This window comes from Psammomys obesus, unplaced genomic scaffold (assembly GCF_907164565.1).
Source record: "Psammomys obesus unplaced genomic scaffold, mPsaObe1.curated_primary_1811, whole genome shotgun sequence".
Lineage (NCBI taxonomy): Eukaryota > Metazoa > Chordata > Mammalia > Rodentia > Muridae > Psammomys > Psammomys obesus.
This window is the reverse complement of record NW_026585504.1, coordinates 42,568,485-42,580,270: the sequence shown is the minus strand read 5'-3', so window position 1 is coordinate 42,580,270 and position 11,786 is coordinate 42,568,485. Positions and strand designations below refer to the sequence as shown.

General features: G+C 41.8%; 1 protein-coding gene across 2 annotated transcripts in view; it reads left to right on the top strand.

Moving 5' to 3' along the window:
* The first annotated feature begins 1,267 nt into the window (after positions 1-1,267).
* Nup160 (nucleoporin 160) overlaps positions 1,268-11,786 on the top strand; it is a 55,277-nt gene continuing 44,758 nt past the window's right edge. Inside the window, exons 1-9 of one of the 2 annotated variants that reach the window (XM_055601187.1) lie at positions 1,268-1,391; positions 1,622-1,733; positions 3,970-4,180; positions 4,975-5,197; positions 6,688-6,766; positions 7,640-7,754; positions 8,729-8,887; positions 11,107-11,184; positions 11,557-11,654. In XM_055601187.1, coding sequence (XP_055457162.1) covers positions 1,292-1,391; positions 1,622-1,733; positions 3,970-4,180; positions 4,975-5,197; positions 6,688-6,766; positions 7,640-7,754; positions 8,729-8,887; positions 11,107-11,184; positions 11,557-11,654 — 1,175 coding nt within the window. In that variant the 5' untranslated portion in view covers positions 1,268-1,291. Of the gene's footprint in view, positions 1,392-1,621; positions 1,734-3,969; positions 4,181-4,974; positions 5,198-6,687; positions 6,767-7,639; positions 7,755-8,728; positions 8,888-11,106; positions 11,185-11,556; positions 11,655-11,786 lie in introns of those variants that run through there. The other variant, XM_055601179.1, reaches the window with a different exon arrangement.

Here is an 11,786-nt window from a genome sequence, read left to right as displayed (position 1 = left end):
TAACAAGCCCTTTTACTTGCCCAACTGTCTCTCCAGGGATCCTTTTTTTTTTTTTTTTTTTTTAAGACAGGACCTTTGCACTGGCTGTCCAGGAATTAATATTTTTTAATTAATCACTTTAACTAATTAAAGTGAATTAATATTCACTTGCCTCTGCCTCCCAAGTGCTGGGATTAAAGGGGTAGGCCACAACACTTGGCTGGCTGCCTTTCGCTTGATTTCAGCCAGGGTTTCAGGCAGCCTTGATCTTGACATAAATTGGAGGATGACCTAGAACTCCAGACCTATTTGCTTCCAAAAGCTGCTGTTCTGTATCACGGTGCCAACCCAGCCAGACTGCTTTAATTTTCAAAGTAAGCGGAGAGTGAGGGTGAGAAAGGTGTGAGCAATAAACGGACAAGGAAAATGTGATTACTGGGGCGGAAGTATGGAACTTCGCAACATTATGTGGAGCTTCTAAGGAACACGTTCAGCTCTAAGTCTGGATTGAAGTTGTGGATAGTTTTATTTATTTACTCATAAAGTCTCACTACGTAGCCCCAGCTGGCTCTGAATGAACTAGGCCTGCCTCCACCTCCAGAATGCTGACCGGGGAAACATAAGAAAACAATTCCCTGCATATTTGCTAACTGAATGGCTTTTCGGTAACTCGGGAGGCTGCAGCATTAAAGTCCAATTCAATACATCCGACCCGTTGTCTGTCACGGTGGCGTGCGCCTTTTAATTCCAGCGCTCGGGAGGCTGAGAGCAAGGAGGATCAGAGTTCGGGGCCAACCTGGGCTAAAAAGGAAGCCGCCGGCCCAGAACATCCACGAGTGTGTGGGCGTGTAAAAAAAAAAAAAAAAAGTCTCGCAAAAATGCCAACACAAAAGATCCCTTTCCCATTCGTTTTTCCTCCCGGTTTCGCTGAACGATGAAGAGGATGGGTGACAACTTACAAGCCAACGCTCTGACCGCGGGCGCGGGGGGCTCCGGCGGAGCACAGCGGCCCCTCACGCCTCTTCCCGGCCGCGCCGGTTTTTCAAATTGGAACCCTAGCCACGCCCCTTGCTCGAGGCCGCCGGGAAAGGGCGCCGCCGCCGCCGCCGCCGCCCAGTCCGAAGTGACCGCGGGTCGAGACGTCCTCCTCCCTCCTCGGCCTCATTGTTGCGGCGAAAGTCCGCGGCTGACCGTCAGCCAGCCGAAGCCGAACAGCTCGGCCGAGCCCCAGGCCTGGCGCCACGCCCCCGGAACTGACGACAACGGCGCGACCCGCCCTTGTCCCGTCGGGCCTCGCGGCGACGGCGGGAAGATGGCGGCGGCGGGATCCCTGGAACGCAGCTTTGTGGAGCTGAGCGGGGCTGAACGCGAAAGGCCCAGGCACTTTCGGGAATTCACAGCCAGCGTCATTGGTACGGAAAGGACTTGGGGGAATGGGATCCACTGTTTTCCCCTCGAGCTCCTCAAGTAGGCCTTTGGTCTATCCAAGTCCACATGCCTAAAACCTGTGCATCGCTTCTTTCCCCTTTTCCCACTTCCTATTGTATGCACTGTCAGTCCCTTGCGCTCTGCTTCCTCAGCCTTTGCAGTGCCTGTCATCCCCCGAGAACCACTTGCGCAAACCATTTAATTCATTTTGCAGAGACAGCAAATGCTGTGTTTGGAACAGTGAAATACAGTGAGAGCGCGGGAGGCTTCTATTATGTGGAAAGTGGCAAGTTGTTCTCCGTCACCAGAAACAGGTTCATTCATTGGTGAGTGCTGCGTTTCCCCATCCCCTACAAAGATGTAGATTTGTCTGATGATGAATATTCGTGCCTGTTCGAAGTTATTACCTATAGCAGTAATCCACACATAGGAAAAGAAAACCACTGGCTTCGGTTCATGTCAGAATCAGTTCTAGGAGAAGTATTCTGGTATCAGGGTAAAAACAAAGGAATGGATTTGAGATATAGCATTGAAGACCCATTTTAAACATGAATTCATAATGACATTATGGTCTTTGAAGCTTCATTCTGCTGATAAGATTGAGCTTGTACATGTCATATATGGTGCTGAGTACTGGTGCAAAATAGTGTAGCTATGTAAGAATAGACATATAGTAGATACCACTTTTGTTGTGTCCATTTCACACACACAAAAAAGACCTTAATGATATAACATAGCCATGTAAACGCAGATTTTCATACTTGCCGCAGAAAAGTCTATGAGAAGCTAATGGACAATCAGATGTTATTGGTAGAAGAGGAGAGAGCGTAGAAAGTCACAGTTAAACAGATCCGAAGATAGGCCTGGGCAAAGACATATCCAGTAGATACCATAGAAGAAAATAGACAGAACTTGAGAGCTGGGTTAGAGGAGAGTCCAGGGATCAGAGAATCTGAATATCAAAGAAAGACTGAAAGAAAGAGGGTAGATGAAGAATGAATATACCTGAGAAAGCCAAGATCAGTGTCTTAGCTGAAGGAGACCTGATCTCTGGGGGCAAGAATGCAGTTAGGGTGGTTGGTAAGGTGATGGGGAGGGATAAAACTAAAGGTTAAGTTTGTTTGTTTTTTAATTTAAAATTTAGTCTTGAATTTTGCTGCAAGAAAGAGTTCATTTTATCATTCTGAAGCCAGTATGATCACAGCAAGATAGATGTAAAGGAGAAACCTTTGGCACTCACTTTAATGTCAGCTGGGGCTGCTAGGGAAAGGCCCTCAGGAGAAAGGCAAAGTGCCATTGTTCCTCTGTATGTAGGGGACTGGTTCCAGCACCTTTGCTCATACCAAATGTTTCCATGCTATTAAACAGCATAATATTTGCATGTCCAACATACTTTAGTTCATCTCTAGGTTTTTGATGCTTTATATGATGTTGATCCTATATAAATAATTATGCTGCATGGGGGGGGATAAGAAGGAAAAGAGTAGAGGTACAAACACAGGTTTTGATTTGGTCTTGACTGTTTTCAGTTTGTGGTTAGTTGAATTTGCAGGTGTAGATTATGGATTTGTAGAGGCAGCTGGAGTCTGAGGAGAAAGGTTTATTCTGGTTCACAGTTTTAGAGCTCTGGCCCAGAATTGATCTATTCTTGCCTTTGGACCTGTGGTCTCACCACATAAAGATTTAACCATATCAGTAGAACCCTGAGGACTAAACCTTTAATACATAAGACTTTAAAACTTGGAAGACATTCAATATCCAAACTAGCATCATACATGTTTACATAGACTAGTGAGTATGTGCTAAAATGTTTTAAAATGACAAGTGCTTAAAAGGCAAAGGTAAGAAATACCTTGCAGAGTAAGGTAAGTGCCAGCATCTGTGATGGGTACAAAGGACAGTACAGGCTATAGAGGGTGATTAGAATTATAATATGAATTTAAATTCAGACATAATGACTGTCAGCATAACAGTTCCTATGTTGTGACTTGGCTTTGAATAAAGCCCCCATCACACCACAGCCCCTGCTGCCAGTTGCATTTGTATCTTATCAGACAGGATTTATTGAGTGCCAGCCCTGATTTAGACAGTTTTCTAGGTTTACAGATATCTAAGTATATATGGCACTTACCTCTACACTTAGAGCTTATTGCCATTTATTCAGAAGCTCTGTTTGAAGAGGAATAGGAAGTTGGGTTAGCTTTATAGTATAGAGACTAACCTTGATAGGCTCAACATGCAGTTATTTTTATGTTTTTAGAAATACTAAGAAATGCCAGGCGGTGGTGATGCACGCTTTTAATCCCAGCACTCAGGAGGCAGAGACAGGCAAATCTCTATGAGTATGAGGGCCTAGACTAGCCTATGTAGTGAGTTGTATGACAGATGGGGCTATGTAGAGAGACCCTGTGGGGGTGGGTGGGGGGTGGTTCAAGTTGGATTGTTTAATCTTTTCAAATTTGGACAGTTCATTTAGACACTTTTATCATACATTTTATTGCAGCAGTCATTTTGGGGGAAAAAAACTGTAAACAAATATTTTTTGTTTGTTCATTTTAACAGGAAGACTTCTGGAGATACATTGGAACTGGTGGAAGAATCACTGGACATAAATTTGTTAAATAATGCAGTTCGCCTAAAATTTCAAAATTGCAACATCTTACCCAGTGGTGTTCATGTCTCTGAGACCCAGAACCATGTGATAATCTTGATATTAACCAATCAGACAGTGCACAGGTTAATTTTACCACACCCTTCCCGTATGTACAGAAGTGTAAGTTGATTGTTGTGCGCAGTAACTTATTTCTCATATTACACCAGTTACTACAGATTGAGGCCTGGAATGATAGATAGTCTTTGTGAAAAGATTGGATTCTTTGTTAACCCTTACCAAGCACACTTTATAGTTACTGATTGAGATAGTCAAGTTGGGATAGAGTTCAGTCATAGAGTACTTGCCCAGCATAAACAAGGCCCTGGGTTCCAGCCTCATAAACTGAGCTTATGCCTGTAATCTCACTATTTAGGAGATGGACACAGAAAGAGCAGCAGTTTAAGATCATCCTGGAGTTCAAAGGCCAATTTGGGCTATATGAGATGCTGTCTCAATAACAAAAGATCAGACATCTTACATTGATAAGATAGTTTTCTTTAAAAAAGTATAGTTTTCAATAAATTCTACGTTACACATTTGTAATCCCAGTAACAGAAAGTCTGAGGTGGGGGACTTCAGGTCTCAGATCATCTCAGCTGTACAGAGGAAGTTTGTGGCCAGCCTGGGCTACATATTGAAGATTTAATTTTATGTGTACTGGTGTTTTGCCTGCATGTATATAAGTACACCACATGCATAAGTGCTTGTGTGAGCCAGAGGGCATCAGATCTCCTGGAACTGAAGTTATAAGCAATTGTGTGCAGGGAACAAAATCCAGGTCCTCTCCAAGAGCAACAGGTGCTTGTAACCACAGAGCTATCCCTCCAACCCCACAACATCTTGTTAAATATTTTTAGTAATTGAGAGGAAGTAAAAACATTCAGGCTTTTTCAAAATATTCTTTTTTATTGCAGGAGCTGATAACTGAAAGTCAGATGCAGTCAATATTTACTGACATTGGAAAAGTTGATTTCAGAGATCCTTGCAACTATCAGTTAATTCCAACAGTACCTGGACTGTCTCCAAGTTCTACCACCTCTGCAGCCTGGCTTAGCAGTGATGGGGAGGCTCTGTTTGCTCTACCATCTGCTGCTGGTGGCATCTTTGTTCTTAAACTACCTCCTTATGACATACCAGGTAAGGATGGAACTGAGCATCGATTTAATAGATATCCAATCCCATCTGTTGTCAGTGCAGGGGTTAAGTCTGTACTGTTCCTGCTTTCATTATTCCTTGCTTGGTCCCTGCTGCTTTACCTTTCTTTATTCAGTGGATGAGGAACTAGAATGCTGGTATGGGAAAACAGAAATGTATAACGTATCCTATTTTAAGTCCAACAGTAGAGACAAATTACTAGCTGTCCCACTCATATTGAAATGCTGTATTTAAAATAAATGAATTTTGGAACCAAGTTTGACAACTGATGCCTGTTCTAAGTCATCATTGTCTCTGGCCTGCATTATTGGATTAATGTCCTAAATGTCTCCAGATCTGCTCTCCCATTTCAGGAACTTTTCAGGCAGATTGGTATAGTAAACACTGGTAGCCAGGTGGTGGTGGTGCAAGCCTTTAATCCCAGCACTCAGGAGGCAGAAGCAGATGGATCTCTTGAGTTAGAGACTAACCTAGCCTATAGAGTAAGTTCCAGGACAGCCAAAGCTACACAGAGAAACCCTGTCCTGAAAAACAAACAAAACCAGAAAGCTAAGCACGGTGGTGTACACCTTTAATCCTAGGCATGCAAGTGGTATGTGTGTACACGGGCAGACAAAACACCCATACACGTAAGTAAATTTAAAAGCAAAATCACAAATTAGACTATGCTACTGCAGTGCTCGTCATGATCTGAATAAGTCCAGGCTCCATACAGTGGCTCACAGTGAGTGCCCCGTTGTCGTCTCTAACCTCATCTTTTTATTCTCTTGATCTCTATACCAGCTACATGCCCTTTTGTAGTTTTTTAAAGACATGAGGCATACCTTGGAATTCCCTCTCCACGTTTTTAGCTCTTGATTCTCTCTCCTCGGTGAGGGCCTTCTTTGTCCATCCGTTTGGAAACTCAGCCCTCTCTCCACAGACACCAGCTTATCTCATCCTCCAACAGTAGGATGTAGAGTTTCATGAGGGCAGGTGTTTGTTTACTACTGAATCTCCAACACCTAGAAATACTGCCATGTGAAATGTATCCAGTGATTAAGAAAATATGAAACAGCTGGACAGTGGTGGTGCACTCATTTAGTCCCAGCACTCGGGAGGCAGAGTCAGGTAGATCTCTGAGTTCAAGGCCATCCTGGTCTACAGTGCGTTCCTGGACAGCCAAGGCTACACAGAGAAACCGTGTCTTGAGAAGAAAAGGGGTGGGGGGAGAAACTATATCTATATGAACTTGATTCTATTGAGTGGAAGAGTGCACTACAAATGGAAGGCATTTCTAAGAATATAAAAATGCTGTTTTTATGGATCTGGTACTGTCAAAGTATGTTAGGTATATACATATGGTATAGAAAACCACGCTTAGAACCTATTTAGTACAGAACTGTAGGAACCTGTCATGTATTACAAAGACCTCACTCTTTGTTATATCATTCGTGGCTTTGGCTCAGGAGGTTCCTTGGATATCGTTGCAGGGATAGCATCAGTTGTGGAACTGAAACAGAGTTCAGTGATGCAGCGATTGCTCACAGGCTGGATGCCCACAGCTATAAGGTATGTCATGCCCTGCAAGAAATCAAAGGGCTCAGGTTGTAACCCTTGTGTTACTACTTGCAGTTGTACTGTGTGACATACTCTGTGCTGAGTAGAAGAGTGCTCGCATGAAGTCCTGCCTGAGGAAAGCCACGCTGTAGAGTCTCCTTATTTTGCAGCCCCAAACTTTGACATCACATGTCTATATTTTCACCATGTCTAGTTCCATGCTCTGCCCTGGCTTAACCAAATACAGACAGCTAAAGTAGAACACACAAGACAGCCCAGCAGGTGAAGGCACTTGCTGGAGAGCCTGACATCCTAGTTCTACTCCCAGGTCCCACGTGGTGGAGGAAAGAACACTCGTTGCTGCATTGTCCTCCAACCTTCACCATGAACCCTGATGTGCTCTGGCTCGCTCATGTGCTCGCTCTCTCTCCCTCTCCCTCCCTCTCTAACACATACAGACAATTAAAAAAATGTAATCTGAAAATAATAGCTAATAAGCCTAGTGTGGTCAGACATCCCTTTAATCCAAGCATTTGGGAGGCAAAGGCGGGTTTTTCTCTCTGAGTTCTAAAATAGCCAGAGCTACATAATGAGAACCTGTCTTAAAAAAAAAAAAAGTAATATAAATTGTTTAAGTTAAAGAAAATTAATGTAGGATATTTCTAAATATAAAATGATTCGCTTTTTTGTAATATAGAGCCCATTCAATTTTATGTTAATAATTAATGTAAATTACATAGAAATGTATTTGTCTTATACCAGCATATAAATTCTTGTTCTTTCTGCTAAGAATATCCACTTATAATTTTATTTTACTTATTAAATCACAAATTCTAATGATTTATTTGCAGTACTGAAAATCTAAAGCCTATCTTTTGTGTTTAGGGGTGATCATGGCCCATCGGATCGGGCCCTTAGTCTTGCTGTTCATTGTGTTGAACACGATGCTTTTATTTTTGCCCTGTGTCAGGATCATAAACTACGGATGTGGTCTTATAAGGTAAGGACTACATGTGTGATTGGCATAGGTTAAGCTGTGGGTGTGAAATGTGGAAGAACAGAAATTAGTCCTGCTGCTTCATTTAAAAAGAATCAGATAATTCAGTTTGGAAATTATGATTTACTTTCAGATCTTGACAATTTGAATTAACATCATTTTCTGTATATTTCCCTTTTTTTATTTTGAGATTGATGAGCCCTATATGAGAGCTAAAGGAGTAATAAAAGATACAGTTTTCAGTTTAGAACAACAATTGTTTCAAAAAAATCTTTCTTAGATTTATTTTATGTGTATGATTGTTTGCCTGCATGCAAGTATGTGTGATTCATGTATTTTGGTGCCTATGGATGTCAGAAGGTGTCAGATCCCCTGAAACTGGAGTCACAGGTGGTTTTAATCCCCACAACCATGTTACTAAAATCCATGTTAGGGCTGAAGAAATGGTTCTAGGTAATAGTGGTTAGCAGCACTGTTCTTGGCTGTTAATCAAGATACCTGGCTGATCTTCTAGAGGGTTGAAGTTTAATTCCCGGCATCCAGATGGTGACTCATAACTGCCTGTAGCTCTATTTCAAGGGATGTGACACCTTCTGGTTTCCAAGAACACCAGACATAGGTGTGCATAGATACAGTATACATGGAGGCAAAATACCCATAATCATTAAATTAAAGAGAAAAATAATGCATGTTGATAAGATGATTTTTAAGATCCACAAGAAAAAAAAAAAAGCTGATAAATGTTTTGTTTTTAGACGGGGTCTCATGGTGTAGCTCTGGCTGGCCTGGAGCTTCCTGTGGTAGACCAGGCTAGCCTTGAACTCAAAAGAATCCACCTGCCTCTACCTCCCAAGTTCTGGGATTAAAGGTATGTTCCTCTCTGCCAGGCCCCACAAGATCATTTTCTTGAAAGGTAAGGGTTGTATTCTAGCCTCAATATTCTGAGAACATCAACTGTTAACTCTTGTTTTGGGCAGGACCAAATGTGCCTGATGGTGGCTGACATGCTGGAATATGTCCCTGTGAACAAAGACCTCCGGCTCACTGCAGGAACAGGACATAAATTACGGCTTGCATATTCTCCTACTATGGGGCTCTATCTAGGAATATATATGCATGCTCCCAAACGAGGACAGGTACGAAATAAAGTGTGGGTGTATATTTTCCCCTCCCTGTGGATCAGTTTGGGGAAATGTCAGACTCGAGTCCACCTAAGTTTTGTTTCAAATGTTAGATCATTCAAGGGTGATTGGGTTCGTACTGATACATGAATTAGAAAATAGGAAAGGGGTTGGTAAGGATAAAAGGGAAGCTTAAGGGAAAGTTACCAAAATTAAACAAGAAAGCAGATTTTTAAAAGATGAAATTGCTGAAAAGGAATATAGATGTTAGTATGTTAGTGAGTAGTTATGAGGAAATTAATATTTAGAAATAATATTGTTCACCACCCAGACATGAGTGTTGTTTATAGGTCAGGCATACAGGACGTATACGATAATGTAATCAAAAAATAAGTAGCTAATTGTTGTATATTTGGCATGGTACTGTGCCTTCTACTTGAACATGCCTATTGTAATCCTACTGGAGAGAGGATGTGTCTCCCTCGCTTGTTGGAGCTCTGATTCCCCTTGCTAGGTTTCTAGCCTACTTGGAAGTGTTGTTGGGCTCTGCTATCTCTCCCCTGTTTGAGCCCTGAGACCCTGGAACCTATTCCCCTCAGTGGAAATTCTCATAACAAGGCTGATTCAATGGTTTAGTGGGTAAAGATACTTGCCTTCAAGCCTGACCACCTGAATTAGATCTCCAGCTCCCCTGCATATTTCATGCATGTACTTTTTCTCAGAAGATAATTTCAGTGTTTATTTTTCCCCTCATAGCTTGCTTGTGGGGCTGGGACTATAGCTTAGTGGTGAAACTACCTACGATGACGACAGTCTCAGGTTCTAATCCCCACTGCTGTGAGTTTGACACTAGCCTTCCCTACATACTTCCAAGGCAACCAGAGCTATATCGAAAGATCCTGTCTCAAAAAAACTTCTTTAAAAAAAGGAGTTGGACAAGGGTGGTGACAAGATGGCTAAATGGGTACCAGTGTTTGCAGCCAAGCCTACAACCCCAGTTCAGCTCCCAGAGCCCACATGATAGAGGCAAAACCAATTCCTGTATGGTGTCCTACACACACACTTGAACACACGCACATATAATAAGTAAATATAAAAGAAACATTTTAACTTCCTGTGAGTAGTTACCTACTTGTGGTATAAAGCACAGGTCATCACATTATCAGTGCGCAGTAAATTTTCTTTAAAAATTGTCAAAAATACTATTTATAAGTATCCTGTGCTTTAATTTCTTTGTTTTTGTTTTGTCCTTTCCTCTATGTAAGGGATTGAACCCAAAATCTTGTTTAGGCAATGCCTCTACCACTGAGTTAAATCTAGCCTTCACCTGTCATTTAAGAAAACCATTTTTATATGTTTATATATAATTTATACTTAATATTTGTTTTGTATATTATTAATTTTAAATTTGTATGTATATATGTGGGCATGAGCACTACATACTTTCAGGAACCTGTGCATGCTAGAAGAGAGCAATAGATCGCCTTGGAACTGGAGTTACAGGCAATTGTAAACTACCATGTGAGTCCTGGGAAACAAATCCAGGTCTTCTGCAAGAGCAGTAAATGCTCTCAAATGCTAGCCACCTCTCCAGGCCCATCAGGTGTCACTTTTCTGTTTGAAAATTTTAATTTGGGGAATAGTTTTATTGTTGGTGGTGTCTTTTGTCTGCAGTATGATCTTTGTCTCATTTTTGTTTTCTTGATATGCTGGGGCTCAGATCTAGAACCTTGGACATTGGGCAAATGCTTTGATGCTGACTCCTATTCTTTAATCCTTGGTGGTAAATTTAAGTGCTTAAACCTGAATTATTGTGTACTTTTATAGGAAGTGTATGGGTGCATGTATGTGTGCAATTGGACACTCATAGGCACTGGGGATCAAGCGTAGGGTCTCATATCATGGTTTCTAAAGTAGTTGTAGTCATAGGCGCTGGTGATTACATTAGGGAAAAGGGCTAGGGATTGAAAGTATAGGGGAAGTTGTTTGGGAATAAGGTTTCAATTTTGCAAGATGTAAAGAGTCCTGCATATTGGTAGCACAGCAATGTCAATGAATTTAAGCTGCATTATTAAAAATGGTTAAGATGGAAGCTTTATATTATATTTTAGTCAAGTTTTGCGACACATACCTGTATTCCCAGTGCTCAGAGACAGGCAGTTTGTGAATTCTCGTCTTAGAAGAATAACATGTTGATTGTATGAAGTGATGAACTGAAACTTATGTTTCAACAGTTCTGCGTCTTCCAGCTGGTGAGCACTGAGAGTAGTCGCTATAGTTTAGATCACATTTCTTCACTGTTCACGTCTCAGGTGAGTTAAGCCATCCTCCACATTGCACACAATAGCCTTGGGAGGCCGAGGTTAACGGTCATTTAAACAACTGTCTCAAAAGTCCCTAACCCACATGTTGCTGTGGGAGTATATCCTCAAGATAGTTCATGTGTAAGGCAGCTGAGAGCCCACCATGTGTGTGCTGGGAATTGAGCCAGGATCTTTTGGGAGAGCAGCCAGTGCTCTAAACCACTGAGCCATCTCTCTTGCCCCTCTTCACATAAAAACAGTTCAAGTTGGGTTTCATCAAGTTCATATGGCTTGTTGTGCTTTCATATGTTTTTCTCTCGTGTCAATGTAGACTTAATCCTTGCTCCCGTTCCTTTTTTATTTTTCCCCATTTCTTCCTAGGAGACACTGGTCGATTTTGCCTTAACCTCAACTGACATCTGGGCCCTGTGGCATGATGCTGAGAACCAAACAATTGTGAAATATATCAACTTCGAACAGTATGGAATATTTAACATTTATCTTCCTACTTTACCCCAGGCAGAGCCACACTGAGATAAGACCTTTTCATATAGAGCCACATGGTCTAATTTGCCTTAAGGATTCTGATGTGTTTGCCGAGATTATTTTCC